The sequence below is a fragment of the Ranitomeya imitator genome, chromosome 7 (genome assembly GCF_032444005.1).
Source record: "Ranitomeya imitator isolate aRanImi1 chromosome 7, aRanImi1.pri, whole genome shotgun sequence".
In the NCBI taxonomy this organism is placed as follows: Eukaryota; Metazoa; Chordata; class Amphibia; order Anura; family Dendrobatidae; genus Ranitomeya; species Ranitomeya imitator.
In genome coordinates this window covers 30,949,695-30,969,204 of record NC_091288.1, presented here as the reverse complement: position 1 = coordinate 30,969,204, position 19,510 = coordinate 30,949,695, and the positions used below count along the sequence as shown (strand labels likewise).

Genomic DNA, 19,510 nt, shown 5'->3' with positions numbered 1-19,510 from the left:
TTTCGCTTAATAATAATTAAAATAAGAGTAAAAATGATTTACTTACCCCTAGAATGCATGACCATAGAAATCTACACTTTCACATACCTGGGGCCTTTTAGGCCTGTGTGCAAATAACATGGAATAACTAAAATAAAAATAATTTTCAAACTTTATTTGAAATTGCAAAGTAAGGATGCATTCCCACTAGCGGCGCTGGGGTCCGCCAGGAGGGGATTCGTAATGGATCTGACCTCCTGGTGACCCCAGCTAAGGAGCGTACAGATACCCTCAGATTTCCTTTCCTGGATAAATATAACAACGCTTTCTTTTTTTTTCTCTTGGCTCTGGATGTTCCTAAAAATGTATACCACATCGGATCATAGCTTCCGTAGTTTGCCTTGGCAAGCATTTCGTGTTGCTTCGCTCCATCATGGTAGGCATTAAAAGTTCATAGCAAAGTTCCGTCAAGAATAGACGTCTCTTGTCCTTCCTGTTGGCATGGAATTCTGGATGAGTTTCACTATAAGGGCAATATAAGCATACAGTTCCTCTTTTGTTATATTTTTCCATGTTTTTTTATCTTACTGATGCGATATAAATACTTTATCTAAAAAACTAATTAAAGCTGCCAAAAAGGAAACAGAGAAGCACATTGCTAAAGGAGAGTAAAACTAATCCCAAACTGTTCTTCAACTATATCAATAGTAAAAGAATAAAAACTGAAAATGTAGGCCCCTTAAAAAATAGAGAGGAAAGAATGGTTGTAGATGATGAGGAAAAAGCTAACATATTAAACACCTTCTTCTCCACGGTATTCACGGTGGAAAATGAAATGCTAGGTGAAATCCCAATAAACAATGAAAACCCTATATTAAGGGTACCGTCACACTAAACGATATCGCTAGCGATCCGTGACGTTGCAGCGTCCTGGCTAGCGATATCGTTCAGTTTGACACGCAGCAGCGATCAGAATCCTGCTGTGATGTAGTTGGTCGCTGCAGAAAGTCCAGAACTTTATTTCGTCGCTGGACTTCCTGCTGACATCGCCGAATCGGCGTGTGTGACGCCGATTCAGCGATGTCTTCGCTGGTAACCAGGGTAAACATCGGGTTACTAAGCGCAGGGCCGCGCTTAGTAACCCGATGTTTACCCTGGTTACCAGCGTAAGACTAAAAAAAAAAAAAACACTACATACTTACCTTCCGCTGTCTGTCCCTCGGCGCTCTGCTTCTCTGCCCTGTGTAAGCACAGCGGCTGGAAAGCAGAGCGGTGACGTCACCGCTGTGCTTTCCGGACGCTGTGCTTACACAGGGCAGAGAAGCAGAGCGCCGAGGGACAGACAGCGGAAGGTAAGCATGTAGTTTTTTTTTTTTTTTTACTTTTACGCTGGTAACCAGGGTAAACATCGGGTTACTAAGCGCGGCCCTGCGCTTAGTAAACCGATGTTTACCCTGGTTACCGGCATAGTTGGTCGCTGGAGAGCGGTCTGTGTGACAGCTCTCCAGCGACCAAACAGCGACGCTGCAGCGATCCGGATCGTTGTCAGTATCGCTGCGTCGCTTAGTGTGACGGTACCTTAAGGGTCACCAATAGTGTTGAGCGATACCGTCCGATACTTGAAAGTATCGGTATCGGATAGTATCGGCCGATACCCGAAAAATATCGGATATCGCCGATACCGATATCCGATACCAATACAAGTCAATGGGACATCAAGTATCGGAATGTATCCTCATGGATCCCAGGGTCTGAAGGAGAGGAAACTCTCCTTCAGGCCCTGGGATCCATATTAAAGTGTAAAATAAAGAATTAAAATAAAAAATATTGTTATATTCACCTCTCCGGCGGCCCCTGGACATCAGCGGGAGGATCCGGCGTCCGGCACGGCTTCTTTCTTCAGCGACCAATCAGAAGACGTCATTCCTCAGGTCCTAAAAGGCGCTCATTCTAGGACTTTAGCTGAGGAATGACGTCGCGGCTTCTGATTGGTCGCGTGGCGGTCACATGGGCGGCACGCGACCAATCAGAAGCCGGGACGTCATACCACAGGTCCTAAAGGCGCGCATTTTGAAGAAAGAAGCCGTGCCGGACGCCGGATCCTCCCGCTGATGTCCAGGGGCCGCCGGAGAGGTGAATATAACAATATTTTTTATTTTAATTCTTTATTTTACACTTCCGATACCGATACCCGATATCACAAAAATATCGGATCTCGGTATCGGAATTCCGATACCGCAAGTATCGGCCGATACCCGATACTTGCGGTATCGGAATGCTCAACACTAGTCACCAATCTAACCCAAGAAGAGGTGCGAAACCGGTTAAATAAGATTAAAAAGCTAACATATTAAACACCTTCTTCTCCACGGTATTCACGGTGGAAAATGAAATGCTAGGTGAAATCCCAAGAAACAATGAAAACCCTATATTAAGGGTCACCAATCTAACCCAAGAAGAGGTGCGAAACCTGCTAAATAAGATCAAAATAGATAAATCTCCGGGTCCGGATGGCATACACCCACGAGTACTAAGAGAGCTAAGTAATGTAATACATAAACCATTATTTCTTATTTTTAGGGTCTCTATAGCGACAGGGTCTGTTCCATAGGATTGGCGCATAGCAAATGTGGTGCCAATATTCAAAAAGGGCTCTAAAAGTGAACCTGGAAATTATAGGCCAGTAAGTCTAACCTCTATTGTTGGTAAAATATTTGAAGGGTTTCTGAGGGATGTTATTCTGGATTATCTCAATGAGAATAACTGTTTAACTCCATATCAGCATGGGTTTATGAGAAATCGCTCCTGTCAAACCAATCTAATCAGTTTTTATGAAGAGGTAAGCTATAGGCTGGACCACGGTGAGTCATTGGACGTGGTATATCTTGATTTTTCCAAAGCGTTTGATGCCGTGCCGCACAAGAGGTTGGTACACAAAATGAGAATGCTTGGTCTGGGGGAAAATGTGTGTAAATGGGTTAGTAACTGGCTTAGTGATAGAAAGCAGAGGGTGGTTATAAATGGTATAGTCTCTAACTGGGTCACTGTGACCAGTGGGGTACCGCAGGGGTCGGTATTGGGACCTGTTCTCTTCAACATATTAATGATCTGGTAGAAGGTTTACACAGTAAAATATCGATATTTGCAGATGATACAAAACTATGTAAAGCAGTTAATACAAGAGAAGATAGTATTCTGCTACAGATGGATCTGGATAAGTTGGAAACTTGGGCTGAAAGGTGGCAGATGAGGTTTAACAATGATAAATGTAAGGTTATACACATGGGAAGAAGGAATCAATATCACCATTACACACTGAACGGGAAACCACTGGGTAAATCTGACATTGAGAAGGATCCTAGTTAATGATAAACTTACCTGGAACAGCCAGTGCCAGGCAGCAGCTGCCAAGGCAAACAGGATCATGGGGTGCATTAAAAGAGGTCTGGATACACATGATGAGAGCATTATACTGCCTCTGTACAAATCCCTAGTTAGACCGCACATGGAGTACTGTGTCCAGTTTTGGGCACCGGTGCTCAGGAAGGATATAATGGAACTAGAGAGAGTACAAAGGAGGGCAACAAAATTAATAAAGGGGATGGGAGAACTTCAATACCCAGATAGATTAGCGAAATTAGGATTATTTAGTCTAGAAAAAAGACGACTGAGGGGCGATCTAATAACCATGTATAAGTATATAAGGGGACAATACAAATATCTCGCTGAGGATCTGTTTATACCAAGGAAGGTGACGGGCACAAGGGGGCATTCTTTGCGTCTGGAGGAGAGAATGTTTTTCCACCAACATAGAAGAGGATTCTTTACTGTTAGGGCAGTGAGAATCTGGAATTGCTTGCCTGAGGAGGTGGTGATTGCGAACTCAGTCGAGGGGTTCAAGAGAGGCCTGGATGTCTTCCTGGAGCAGAACAATATTGTATCATACAATTATTAGGTTCTGTAGAAGGACGTAGATCTGGGGATTTATTATGATGGAATATAGGCTGAACTGGATGGACAAATGTCTTTTTTCGGCCTTACTAACTATGTTACTATGTTACTATGATATGTTTTCCTTCCAAGTTAGTACACAAAACTACCTCATCTACAATATCATTTGAAAAATTTTTTACAGAAAACATCCCTTGTAATCACATGTAAACCTAGTAACAGGCCTAAAAGGCCCCAGGTATGTGAATATGGGGTATTCCTAAAAAAGAGTTGTTATACCGAAATGCCTGTAACATAAAAATATATGAACAACTGGAAATTACTAACAACTATATACCTGAGGAATACCGAGAGTTTCAGAATTCTAACTAAAGTAATCTTGCAGAAAATAGAAAACAATTAACCTATCTGGTCTGCGAGGCCCCTGGTATGCGTTCTAGGGTTACACCACATATATGAAAAAAAAAATTGAAAATGTTCCATGTGTGGTTATGACCAGGAGAAGATAGCCTGGTCTTTAGTTGGTTAAAATATCTGATCACCCTCCCACAGTGATGAACATAAAATCAAACTGACGACCATATACAAAGAAGGTCTTAAAAAGGCGTAGATACAAAGAATAATTCACAAATTAAAAACGGCCCCAAAACACCAAAAAGTAGACAAAAAAAGGGCAGTGAATTGGATACAAAGTGCTTTGTTTTTCAAAAATTATGAAACTCTTATCTGCGGGCTGAATTTAGTATTGCACTTTAGCTGTATTCGAAAGAATAACAGTGCCTTCAATTAAGCAGGAAAAATGATCTACTGTAGTTTTATGAATGGTAAAGTCTGAACAATATGTATTTCTAGTGATGAATGAGCATGCTCGGATAAGGTGTTAACCGAGCATGTTCGAGTGCTAATCATTAGTAATCAAGCATTTCGGCGTGCTCGAAAAATATGTTAGCGTCGCCGCATCTGCAGGTCTCGCGGCTGTTCGACAGCTGCAACACATGCAGGGATTGCCAAACAAACAGGAAACAACTGCATGTGTTGCGGCTGTCAAACAGCTGCGGGACATGCAGTTGCGGTGACTTAAACATATTTTTCGAGCACTCAGAAAATCCTCAAGACATGAGCATGCTCGCTCACCACTGTATTTCCCATCCACCAACGTTACCAAATTAGATTTGTACAGACAAAAAGTAAGTAACAATGCAGGATCTGACTACACAAAGTTTGTTTGTAGTCTGTGACCATAGTGATACATAGATTTACATAGGAGCTGTAAACAAAAAAATGTATTTTTTATTTTAGGAAGACTTTTTAAAAGTTTCCTTGTGTCAATTTACATCAGGTTTTGTTGTGAAGCTGAAAATGGAAAATAATTGGGCTAGTCCAGGTGAGGGTCAGTAACAGCTGCTGTTCATGTGGCACGATCTGAATGCGATGCATAATACCTGAATGTACAAGTTAAGTGAAAGGTGCAGGTTGGAGATATTGCGGAACAAGTCGCTTTGTCTTATAAATGTTTCCACTTAGAAATGAAATCAACAATGAAACTACAGGAAAACAATGTCGGGGATTTCAAGCCTCACAGCACAATTATACATAACAGTATTTGCAAGAAACAATATCACGATATTCTAGCATTGGGGATTTCCTTTTGTGCGGCTTGTCACGCAGGCCGAATTTAGTTTGAATTTTCTTTTTTTTTTCTGCTTTCTTGCTCCATGCGACAGATACTAAAGTACAAAGTTGAGAAACAGCAAGCGTGGGAAGAGCAACAGAGACGGGATCTGCAGCGCCTAGAGCAGCTGAAAAACCTAATGGTCCAGCAAGCTGAGAAAGACAAAGAGCGGTAAGTGCATTAACGGGCAAACACTGGCTGCCCGTGCCCAGATGGACCATAACCCGGAGCAAGTAGACTTGTTCTGTCCTCAACACCAAAATTACAGATGGAATCCAATTTATTTCTACAACTTTTCCATATATTTTTGTAAACTTTATATCCATTTTATTAAAAAGCCTTCATAATCATTTACTTTAGTAGCAGCAACGAGTAACGCACTAAGAAATGATTGCTGTAAATGTTTAATGTTGTGGATTGAGAAGCTGAACAATTCCTGCGGTTTTCACAAATCTTAAAGATTAATATTGATCCTGCAAACCCGAGGGAGGGCAGAACGTGCACAAGACAGGGCATAACCAACCATTATCAAATATTCTATTGCAATTGTACTGAATTGCCGAACTGTAAACATTACGCTCTTGGATTCACTTCTAAATCTTTCATTCAAGTAAAGTTTAGATAGTTTTACAAACTATTGGGAAAAAAACATGATTCCATGGCCACATTTAGCAATAGGCACAGTGGGCTTCATAAGGCAGGGCTGCCTATTATTCTGGTCTCTACACTACTTCTGGTGGACTTTTTTTTGTTTGACCCTCAGTATGAATTGTGATCACAAGAGAGTTTATGTCACATAAATTCCTGTGATATCACAACTGTTCTTGTGTCAGGTCAGTGACTGTGACATCACAGGTGGGTTTCATTTAGGTGAACTACTGTCATGTCACAGGTGGGGACTGTCAGGTGAGCTTCTGTGACCTCACAACTGTGCTTGTCAGGTGAGCTGCTGTGACATCATAGGTAGGTTTGTTAGATTTGCTGCTTTGACATCATAAGTGTGCTTCTGTCACTACAGTGGCAGTGATCTCACAAGTTGGTATCAGTTAGATGAGCTGCTGTGACCTCACTAGTGGATTTATTAGATGAGCTGCTGTGACCTCACTAGTGGATTTATTAGATGAGCGGCTGTGACCTCACTAGTGGATTCATTAGATGAGCTGCTGTGACCTCACTAGTGGATTTATTAGATGAGCTGCTGTGACCTCACTAGTGGATTTATTAGATGAGCTGCTGTGACCTCACTAGTGGATTTATTAGATGAGCTGCTGTGACCTCACTAGTGGATTTATTAGATGAGCGGCTGTGACCTCACTAGTGGATTCATTAGATGAGCTGCTGTGACCTCACTAGTGGATTTATTAGATGAGCTGCTGTGACCTCACTAGTGGATTTATTAGATGAGCTGCTGTGACCTCACTAGTGGATTTATTAGATGAGCTGCTGTGACCTCACTAGTGGATTTACTAGACGAGCTGCTGTGACCTCACTAGTGGATTTATTAGATGAGCTGCTGTGACCTCAGTAGTGGATTTATTAGATGAGCTGCTGTGGCCTCACTAGTGGATTTACTAGACGAGCTGCTGTGACCTCACTAGTGGATTTACTAGACGAGCTGCTGTGACCTCACTAGTGGATTTATTAGATGAGCTGCTGTGACCTCAGTAGTGGATTTATTAGATGAGCTGCTGTGGCCTCACTAGTGGATTTTTTAGATGAGCTGCTGTGACCTCAGTAGTGGATTTATTAGATGAGCTGCTGTGACCTCACTGGTGGATTTATTAGATGAGCTGCTGTGACCTCACTAGTGGATTTATTAGATGAGCTGCTGTGACCTCACTAGTGGATTTATTAGATGAGCTGCGGTGATCTCACTAGTGGATTTATTAGATGAGCTGCTGTGACCTCACTAGTGGATTTATTAGATGAGCTGCTGTGACCTCACTAGTGGATTTATTAGATGAGCTGCTGTGACCTCACTAGTGGATTTATTAGATGAGCTGCTGTGACCTCACTAGTGGATTTATTAGATGAGCTGCTGTGACCTCACTAGTGGATTTATTAGATGAGCTGCTGTGACCTCACTAGTGGATTTATTAGATGAGCTGCTGTGACCTCACTAGTGGATTTATAAGATGAGCTGCTGTGACCGCACTAGTGGATTTATTAGATGAGCTGCTGTGACCTCACTACTGGATTTATTAGATGAGCTGCTGTGACCTCACTAGTGGATTTATTAGATGAGTGTCATGAAAGGCAATTCAGAATCACAATGGACATGGCGGTCAGAGCACATACAGTGATCTGACAATAACCCAAAATCATAGAACGAGCTCTGAGACGTGGGAACTCTGCAGACCGCAATCCCTAATCCTCTCCAAACAACACTAGAGGCAGCCGTGGATTGCGCCTAACTCTGCCTATGCAACTCGGCACAGCCTGAGAAACTAACTAGTCTGAAGATAGAAAAATAAGCCTACCTTGCCTCAGAGAAATACCCCAAAGGAAAAGGCAGCCCCCCACATATAATGACTGTGAGTTAAGATGAAAATACAAACGTAGGAATGAAATAGATTCAACAAAGTGAGGCCCGACTTTCTTAACAGAGCGAGGATAGGAAAGATAACTTTGCGGTCTACACAAAACCCTAAAGAAAACCACGCAAAGGGGGCAAAAAGACCCTCCGTACCGAACTAACGGCACGGAGGTACACCCTTTGCGTCCCAGAGCTTTCAGCAAAACAATAAGACAAGCTGGACAGAAAAAATAGCAAACAAATAGCAAAGAAGAACTTAGCTATGCAGAGCAGCAGGCCACAGGAATGATCCAGGGAAAAACAAGTCCAACACTGGAACATTGACAGGAAGCCAGGATCAAAGCATTAGGTGGAGTTAAGTAGAGAAGCACCTAACGACCTCACCAGATCACCTGAGGGAGGAAACTCAGAAGCCGCAGTACCACTTTCCTCCACAAACGGAAGCTCCCAGAGAGAATCAGCCGAAGTACCACTTGTGACCACAGGAGGGAGCTCTGCCACAGAATTCACAACAGATGAGCTGCTGTGACCTCACTAGTGGATTTATTAGATGAGCTGCTGTGACCTCACTAGTGGATTTATTAGATGAGCGGCTGTGACCTCACTAGTGGATTTGTTAGATGAGCTGCTGTGACCTCACTAGTAGATTTATTAGATGAGCTGCTGTGACCTCAGTAGTGGACTTGTTAGGAGGGCTGCTGTGAACTCACATGTGGGTTTCTGTTACCTATGCTGCTGTGACCTCACATCTGTTTTCTTCTGGTGATATGACACAATTGTTAGAGTCAATTGTTATAAAAGCTGCTTAGACATCACAGTGGTGTTTCTGCGATGTAGACTGATGTGACCTCACAAGTTGGTTTTAGTCCGGTAAGCTCAGACACTGATGTACAGTATTATTAAGTTAGTGGATTGAAATGAAGTAAAGCGGTTCTTGCACTGGACCTTTGCTGTCGGTGTCCGCCCATGTGTCATTAGCCATGTGTGACAGGACCTGTGGAAGAAATAATTAGATTTTTGAGATCTTTACATCATTTGCATTACTATGCACATTGGCCTGAGGAAGGCATCAGATTGATGCCGAAACTTGCTATTTCAATAAAAGCTCTGAACAATTTCTTGAATTATCCAACTACTTCATCAGCGATATGTCAGTCCCTTGTCTCCCCGCCCCACTTCCCTTGAGTGACAGGCCTCTCTTTATGCATACATCTTGTGTGATTAATATGGCAGGTTTTAGGACTTTGTGGACTAATTACACCAAATACTTGGCTTACTTTGTGCCAGAACGTTACACCACTACTTTGACATATTATGTTGCACATTAGACTACACCCTTTTATACGAGACGACATGTCTAAAACGCATAATAAATATGGTAAAAGTCCTAAAAACCAGATTTTTGGGGCAAATTACTCCAGAATTCTATTTAGAATTGAGAGTCCTCAGTGGTTGATACCTTTTAATGGCTAACTGGAGGATTCCAGAATTCTATGGACTTTTATCTTGATAAATGTCATTGAACATGTATGTCCACCATAAATGGTCGATCTGCCAATAGATATACCAGTTGTCACCTACATGTGCATTCCTGGCCGTATGTGAATTATTTTCATGTAGATAAGAGATAAGCGATGCTTATCTCTATGAAGTTAAAGTAGGTCCAGCATTTTGGGTAAAACAGTAAATCATTATTGCCGCTACATTAAATCCATAGTGGACATTAGCACGTGAGCAACACCGCTAACATGTTTTGAACGCTGCAGTGTTCTTAGTCTTTGCAGAAACAAGGGATTGGTCATGTTGAAATTCAACATGTCTGATCTTTCTTCACCATGAAAGTCAAGGGAGAATCTGGTGAACCTCATACACACCTGAAGCTGGGCTGACAGGAGTGGAGTCAGCTGTGACTTACCTACTTACCTAATGTATATGGTATATTCACAGACGTTTTGCTCTCATCAATATAGTACACACCCCTCCTATATGGGGGTCAGAGTACCCATTGTACATAAATATCTCACATTTAGTGTGACCTGATAAATAAAGATGATCACCACTATGGTACTCCAATATAAAAAACCAATTTTATTAAATACAAAGATAAAAAATATATTTAAATATAAAATTTATGACCAACATGTAAACAGGGGAATAGAATCCACCAAAACAAGGGACAAAACAGCCATAGGCTACCTCACATACATCAGGATAAGCACTAGTATATAGAGAATAAATCAATTAAAGGTGACCCACTAATAAACATTGCCTAGATATATGGCCAAAAGGTAATATTACAAATTTACCAGGTACTGCTATAATAGCATATATCCTAATGAAAGACACTCTTAGCCTGCCTACTCGCAAAAATGCTAAGCAAGGCTTAGATATGGCATAAACAAGATGGGCAATATAAATACAATAAGTGTATACCTTAACTGTGCGTCCTGAGTAGGAGCCCCGGCGTCCCTCAGAAGAAGCGAACGCGAAACGCGCGTCGGGGCAGAGGGACGCCGGGGCTCCTACTGTCCCTTGTTTTGGTGGATTCTATTCCCCTGTTTACATGTTGGTCATAAATTTTATATTGAAATATATTTTTTATCTTTATATTTAATAAAATTGGTTTTTTATATTGGAGTACCATAGTGGTGATCATCTTTATTTATCATGTCACACTAAATGTGAGATACTAATGTATATGGTGTAGGGTTTTACTCTCTCTGGTAGGCATTAGGCCTTAGGTAGCGTTCACACAAGCAATACAGCTTGCACAGCAGCAAAACAAACTCATAAACATATGTCCCTAACCTTTTCCAGGCGCTAACTAAACAGAACAGACCCTGGCTACCCATACACGGGTGAGCTAGCCCCAGCTCGGTCAAACTAAACAGCTATTGTCTATCGTAACCACTAATACTTGTGGTTCTCTGCCCATGGCCTATTCAGACTCTTCTTAGAGAAGGATTCGGGCCTCTCTCCAGGTCCACATCCAGTCTGGTGCCCACGCTCTGTACCGGTTTGTGCACTCACGAGCTAACACATTTGCCTTTGCTACATCCAGCAGACTGACTGACTCTTCAGTCCCTCCATTCAGAGGGAGAGCCGACACGTCTCTCTCTGTTACAGCCACATCTTGGCTGATCCCGCAATGAATCTACTTCCTGCATCTTAGAGAAACCGTGCAGGTGCTTCGAATCAGACACTGCAGAGTTGGGATTTAATCCTGTCGTTCCCATCTATGCTCCAATGTGTACCTGTATACTCCCATACAGTTAAGTCACAGTATATGTGATCATGAGGGCTGCAAGTTGTGTCTGCCAACTAAGGCTTCTTTCACACTTCCGTCGTTAGGCGCTCGTCCGAATGCGTCGTTTTGACGTATCGACGGATGTCTTAAAAATAGTGAAAAACGGATGTAATGCATCCTGTGTCCTGATGGATGCGGGGAGAGAGAGAGAAAGAGAGTTTTGCCTCACTGCTCCGGAAACATCACAACTTTTCTAGGAAGGTGTAATCTCCAACTAGCCTTCTCTATTTTGACCGTCAAGAACAGGCGCCATTTCTTTCTCTCTCTCTCCAGAATTTTATACATTGAAATTCAGGCAGCGCCTAGTTCAACGCATCCGTCAGGACACAGGATGCGTTTTACATCCGTTTTTCACTATTTTTAAGACATCCGTCGATACGTCAAAACGACGCATTCTGACGGGCGCCTAACGACGGAAGTGTGAAAGAAGCCTTACTGGCAGATGAAGCACACATCTTTTCAAGAGGTCAAGACATCCATACAATGATGTTCACCTTGCTCACGTTCATGCATATACATTGACGTCATGATACGACTACAGTCCGAACAGAATGTGAGGTCCATAAATTGCTGTTACTATGCAGTAATAGCAAAAGGAGTCCATGCGTGCAGTCCTAGAAAGAAAGTAACACTTCAATGAGCAGTATATCTCAAGGTTTGTCTGCCGTCATCTTCTACTTTATCTTCTTCTTCTACATCTTCCTCTTCCTTGCTTCTCCCGATACAATACCTCCACAGCAGCTACCTGCACCCGTCTGCTCCTCTCCTTGTATCTTTATTCTGAATGATTATAAAATGAGCAGGACGACTATTGATCCATGAATAGGCACCAAACCTCCTCCGTCACCATCGCTCATGTCATGACGTCTGCCAGGAGCCGCCGCGATGTGAATGCAGATGCTGGTTCTGACATTGTACTAATGGAGCGGATAAACCGGAGATGTCATATTGTATCATTGGTGAACGTTCGGTGATTTCTGCAGTTCATTAAGTTAATTCTCCAACTACATTTGTTCCCAGGGTCGTCTATCGGCAGCAGTTGTTAGAGAAACGTCTGACAGACAGAAAGGAGGTGCTTCTTCACGAGGAGCAGGTAGAGGTAGAGAGACAGAGACGGCTTGAAGCTCTCCGTCAGCAGGTAACGTGGGGGGGTCTCTTACTGTAATTACCGCTGACATAGTTTTGGAATTTGCCTTTTAGCCACAAATCTACCTGTTAATTCAAGATTCTGATACGACTGTCATACAAATCCTTTTACAACTGAATTAATAAATGCAACTGTACCATCTTATTGGAGTTTTCCTACATTGACCACTTATTATCCCCCCACTGAGCACCCGTCCTAAGTCTCCCATTGGAATGGAAAAGTGATGGTGCCTGCACACTGCTGCTTCATTTAATGTCTACGGGACTGATGAAGATAGTCAAGTACAATTCTCAGTTATTTTGATCAGTTTCATTAACGATGACTGGCGCATCAGTACACATGCTCAACATTCACCTCATTCAACCTGGGGAACAGTGGAGCCCCATTCCTGTGATTAATGGGGGTCCCTACAGGATGATCCCCAGTGATCAGAAACTTGTCCCCTATCCTGTGGATAGGTGATTAGTTGTAACTGTGATACATCCCCTTTATGTTGGCAAGAGGAGACCACTAATCACTGAACTGGAAATTAAAAAGTATATGGATGCCGAACATATATAACAAAATCCTGCCCCTTATGGAGGGACTTTGTCTCACGGGCCATGTATCTCTGCCTGGTCCTGTTATTTGGAATTCTGGTCCAGGGGATACAAAGACATAACTTCATTCTTTATGCATTAAAACATTGACTAACTTGGGGGAATAATGTAAGAATTAAAAAGTCAAACACTTGGTAGGTTCCCACATCACTAATCTAGTGTATAGTATACAGTATTCCGTGCTTAAATTGACACAGGACAGTATTGTGGATTTCTGTCCAATTATTGTTATTAACACTGGCCAATCACATTTTGTCCCATCCCCTGATGAAGCCGCTGTCACGGTGAAACATGTTGGGGGGACGCTTCTAATTTGTGATTTAGTTTTAACCAAACACTATTGGTTCGGTAGCTAATATTAACAGGACAGTAATCCGGAATCCTGTGCGATGTCAATTTAAGCACGGAATGTGTTATATATTGCATAAATGTTGAGGGAACCTTCCAAGTGTTTGGATTTTTAACTCTAAAATGTACAAAATGTTTTAAGCATAAGTAATAGAAATTAAGGTTTTAGCAATCTGTAGAAGGGCTGGTTAAAGTAATCTTTTTTTTCACATTTATAGACTCGATTCTTCGCCCTGATCAGCCACACCATTTCCTTTTTTTTTTTTTTTTTTGCTACAAAAGCTATCACTGTCGTATAGAACGTGTGACACGGTGTACATGTGGATGCCCTGATTGTTCACCCAGATTCTTGATGAATATGAAGGCTGTTTAGTTTAAGATGTCTTAAAGCGTGGGATGAAATACTTATGAATACTGCTTTATATTGAAGGGTTGTAAAACTTGTGCTAAGACATCGGGTTCTGAATTTCTTTATCCAGGTGGCGGTTATAGCTGAATTTGATCCCGTCAGGATGATGAGTGACACACAAGCATGGAAAGCCAGACTCGGTATTGGGGTAGAAGAAGAAATTGTCCTTCAGAAACCACTTTTTGATTTGTTCACATACAACGAGCAGCAGGTCTGTGCAAGTTCTTTTTATTTTTCTAGAAAAGGCACCTTTCTCATCCGTTGGCTGTGACCGGTAAAGCAGTTTAAAACAGATCTGTCACCAGATTTCACAATGCAATCTGCATACATTATTAAATAGATTTTGTTAGACCTGAGGAGACTGGTGTACTTGCATTGAAAATCCATATAAAAATGACTGTACTGAATAATCTAGTTATTAAAATGAACATTGTATGAGTCCAGCTAAAGAGCAGCAGAGCTCATGAGTCCAAGTGTCTTTAGTCTCTACCCACCCAGCCTGACAGCGACAGCTTGTACTGGGTAGTGTGAGATCTCAGCAGCAGGGAGCAGGGACACTGAGGAGCTGATTGCGTAAAGATTCAGCATTGAGGACTATTCAGCAATTTTTTACACTGCAACAATACCAGTCCGATCAGGTCTAAGAGACCAATGTACGGTAATAAAATCTGCAGTTTGTATTATTAAAATCTGATGATCGAGACGCTTTTCAAATAACCACAGCTATGCCACAATAACAAACACAGCCTATGAATAACAATGACGCCGGATCTATTTTTGTAATCAACAACCTCTTTGAATATTTATTTGGTATCATATTTTTTTTTTTTTAACGCCTAGAATCAAAATATGCTAATTTCTTACAGTATTATAATATGTATTCCACCATTTTAAATGCAAAATGTACAAGTTATTTCTATATAAATGGCCAGTTGTTCTATTCATCAGATATTAAAAAAGACAGACTAAATCCACTATTAGGCTATTTCTTCTCTACATTGGTGGCTTATGTTTAGTTTACATGTTCATGTATGAAGAATTCATCCAAAGGGGGAGAGGAATATAAACATATGTACAAATGTGCTCAAAAGTTTACATACCCTGGCCGAATTTTTGCTTTCTTGGCCTTTTTCAGAGAATATGAATGATAACACCAAACCTTTTTCTCCACTCATGGTTAGTGGTTGGGTGAAGCCATTTATTGTCAAACTACTGTGTTTTCTCTTTTGAAATCCTAATGACAACCCAAAACATCCAAATGACCCTGATCAAAAGTTCACATACCCCATTTCTTAATACCGTGTATTGCCCCCTCTAATATTAATGACTGCTTGAAGTCTTTTGTGGTGGTTGTGCATGAGATTCTTTATATAATTCTGTGTACACTGGCACACAGTTTTTGGAGGAACTTGGCAGGGAGGTTGTGCCAAATATTTTAAAGAGCTAACCTCAGATCTCCTGTGGCTTCCGCAAACCCTTCTGGATCATCATGTAATAACACAGACTGGATGATGTTGAGATCAGGTCTCTGCTCGTCCATATCATCACATCCAGGACTCCTTGCTCTTCTTTACGCGAATGATAGTTCTTAATGACATTGGTTGTATGGTTGTATGTTTGGGGTCATTGTTATGTTGCAGAATATATTTGGATCCAATCAGACACCTACCTGGTGATATTTCAGGATGGATAAGTATTTGTCTGTATTTTTCAGCATTGAGGACACCATTATTCCTGTCCAAATTCTCAACTCCATTTGCTGAAATGCAGCCCCAAAAGTGCAGGGACCCTCCACCATGCTTTACTGTAACCTGTAGACATTCATTATTGCACCACTCTCAAGTCCTTCAATGAACAAGCTGCCTTTTGTTACTTTACATTTTTGACACACGAGTCCATAACATCTGCTTCCATTTCTCTGCACCCCAGTTCTTATGTTTTCATGCATAATTAAGTCACTTGACCTTGTTTCCATGTCAAATGCATAATTTTTTTGGCACAGTTATTTCATGAAGACGACTTCTGGCCAGACTTTGTCAAACAGTAGAGCATTGTAGCTGGGTCCACTGATTGCTATTAGTTCTGAGTTGATGTCACTGCTGGACATCTTCTGATTTCTGTGATAAGAAAACATGATGTGTTTTTCATCTGCTGCACTAAGTTTCTTTCGCCGACGAGTGCGTCTATAGTCCTCATCGTTGATCATATTTTTGGTGCTTCAAAAGAGCTTGAACAGCACATCTTGAAACTCCAGTCTGCTTTGAAATCTTTGCCTTGGAGACCTTTCTGATGCAGTATAACAACCTTGTGTCTTGTTTCTGCTTTCAGTCTTATCATGGTGTATCACTGGTGACATGAAACTGTCTTCCACAACCTCACCTTTGTAGCAGAGTTTGACTATTCCTCACCAGTTTTCAGCCTCCTACACCGCTGTTTCTGTTTCACTTAATGAATATCTTTCAACCTACATAAGAAAATGATAATTATCACCTGTTCTGTATAATTGGCTACTCATACCACTGACTATTATCCTACAAAGTCCCTGACTTTATGCTCGTGTACCCGATGTTGTTTTCAAGGGAAAAGGGAAAGTCATCCAATATTCATGTGATTTTAGATTTTTATTTAATTCATTCATCTTGCAATTTTTTTCATTGATAAAAATAAACAATTAACACTTCTTTTTTTTTTTTTAAAGAATAATTACTTTGTACAGGATTGTGCAAAACTTTTAGGCATGTGCTGAAAAATGCTGCATACATTCACACCGTCACATATGCACACTGTGATATACATATATGCATACATTTACATGGTGACGCGCACATATGTATAAGACGTGTGTGACACATGATAAACCCTGCAGCCTCGTCTGTATAATTACAATTAGCTTTGAACACTTTTCTTTATCCTTTTTTATTTTTCTATTGCCTGTGACAGATAATCTATGAGATTTTGATCACTTTTTACTGTGATATGACGAGACTGACAGCATGTACGGCTCAGGGAGTCTCAAGTGAGGTGTTCGTCATAACCCAGAGAAACGCGCGCCGGCGCCTTCATATACTCGTCCCTATCTGACACCTCCAGATTCAGAACTATTGATAGACAAGCCAGCGCCGCTCGGATGCTGAAACTGACCTTTATCATCGCAGTCATATTTTCTGCCGCTTTGTAGAAAAAAGGAGTTGCTCTAATCCTTTGAGAACCAAGTAAAAGATGATCCGAGCACAGATGTACAAACCTTCTCACCAGCAGGACTGACCTACTTGGCCGTACGAAGCGAGTCAGCAGTCATCAGCGCTGCGGAAAGTCGCTCCAGAACATGTCCAACATTTATCACAAAATATACCCTGCAATATGAATAGGCAATAGCACTGGATTTACCAATTACATCTCCGGGACTAGGAAAAAAAATATACAATATGAGAGATATAAAAAAATATTATCATTAAATGCAGTCATCCCATAATAATTGAAATGACAAACATTTTAACCCTCTCTGGATTCGGTGACTTTTTTTTGTTTTTGCACTTTTGCTTTTTCCTATCTTTTCTTCCGAGAGCCATAACTTTGAGGGCTTGTTTTCTCTTTTAACTTGGCATTCCTTGGTTACGCCATATTTTACATCTTTTTTTTAATTTTCAGAAACTAGGTCCATCTTATTGTTGCATGCTTATTAGTAAAGAATGGATAAACCACGGAGGACGGATCTTTAATTGCTCTGCCGAAGGCAACATATGATGAAAAAGGAGATCCGGGAGTCGATGTATTGCGGTTTTATTATTATTCAACACGTTTCATAGCTCACAGGGTTCTTCATCAGGACTAAACCACCTTGACGTCCTAGAAGAGAAAGAAGTCTGGGAACTTTGAAACGCATTGACCAATAAAACCACGATTTTCAACACATGGACTCCTGGATCTCCTTTTCCATCATATGTGGTCTTCGGCAGAGCAGTTAAAGATCCACCGTCCTTGGTTTTTCCTTCCATTGCATGTATCCTGGGTCTGCAGTAGCCAGTTCTCCGAGCTTTCTTGGTGTTGTGGTACACAATCCTGCCCGGTGAGCACATCCCGACACCTATCCTTTTCATATCCCTTTTCTTGCGCTATTGTCTTCCATTTTTCTCCTATTGGTAGTAGTAAAGAACGGAGGTTTTATTGATTATCTACCTGTACAAGCCACGCAGCCAAAAAACATGTGAACTGGTTGGTAAAACATGAACATCATATTCTTTGAATTCCCCTTAAAATCCTTTATTTTTTTTCCCAATGCAGATCATCTGTGACCCGAGGGTCCGAATTGAGATGGCTCTTCGAGAAGCCGGACTGCACAACACCAACTATGCTAAAGAAATCCTCCCGAAAATCCTCCCACCAAAACCGCCAAGGAAAGACATGGAATCTACAGTGTTCAGAAAGTAGCCAAGTCCTCAGCGTGTAGCGTACTGGGGGGGTCTTATATCACGGAGGGACCTCTCCATTACACACAGCCCCGGCGGCTCTCTCGCCGTACATCACCATGCGTCGTACAGTAAGTGTCTCTTTATGCAGTGTGAGGCTGGAAATTGAGACATTAGATGTGAGAGATGGACTGGAGGTGACAGCTGCATTGCTCCGGTGGAATTTCGCGGCTCTTGTTTACTCCGTGTTTATTGCCATCCCCAGCATAACATAAATTGGAGAATGGTCGCTGACTTCTGCTGGCTACAGGGGGAGAATGTATTTTAATGCATGAGTTGCGTGAACGCCCGTATGAACATCTACGCTCCGCCATTGCTCATTATCGGGAAATGTCCAAGATGGAACATTTTTCATCCAGGCCGGTGTGACAGGGATAATAAAATCTTTATATACCCATAATAAATATTTAAAGGTTCTTTTTCTGCCTTTGGCCATGTTCAGGTACAGGGATCTGCACAACTCCACATCTCAATCACTAATGGATAACATTTCTTTCCTTGAATATCATTTTATGTTTTTCTTAAATTTTGGCACTTTCTTAAAATATGTTCATGGCTTTCGGGGTTTCTAATCCACTGCATAGAAACTTGTATCAAAACATTCTGGCTGCTTGCTGTCACCACTAGGGGGAGTTAGCTGCATACTAATTATACTCTTCATTTAAAGGGTGTTTCCACTTAACACTGGACCCCCAAACAAACACAGCAGCGCCGGCTCTCCACTTCTGCTCCGATCTGTGTTTTTGCTGCAAGTGGTGATGTCACAATTACAGCACACATCCCCACTGCACTCACTGACCTTGTGCCTGTTTACATCAGCACTGCTCAGTGATTGCCTGCAGTGGTGATGCGCGCTGTCGATGTGACATCACCACTGCTGTCACCGGAGCAGCACCAGAGAGCTGGTGTTGGATCCGTACAGGGCGAGTACAATCTGTGTTTGTTATTTTACCATTCTAAAAGCGGTTGTGGGTCCAGTTGTGTTAGAGTAGAAAGAACCCTTTAAGAATAAGATATTATGCAATAAGCTGTGCTCCCTCTAGTGGTGGCCACAGGTAGCAAATGTAATATTTATTTTAAAGAGACGAGAAAAAAA

The 19,510-nt window shown here is 41.6% G+C and overlaps 1 protein-coding gene across 5 annotated transcripts in view; it reads left to right on the top strand.

The window, feature by feature from the left end:
- Positions 1–18,829, top strand: part of CCDC148 (coiled-coil domain containing 148) — a 205,255-nt gene extending 186,426 nt beyond the window's left edge. For all 5 annotated transcript variants that reach the window (XM_069732976.1, XM_069732978.1, XM_069732977.1 and 2 more), the window contains 4 exons: positions 5,655–5,773; positions 12,466–12,583; positions 14,019–14,159; positions 18,230–18,829. In XM_069732976.1, the coding sequence (XP_069589077.1) occupies positions 5,655–5,773; positions 12,466–12,583; positions 14,019–14,159; positions 18,230–18,376 (525 nt within the window). In that variant the 3' untranslated portion in view covers positions 18,377–18,829. The remainder of the gene's footprint in view (positions 1–5,654; positions 5,774–12,465; positions 12,584–14,018; positions 14,160–18,229) is intronic.
- Positions 18,830–19,510: the final 681 nt, after the last annotated feature.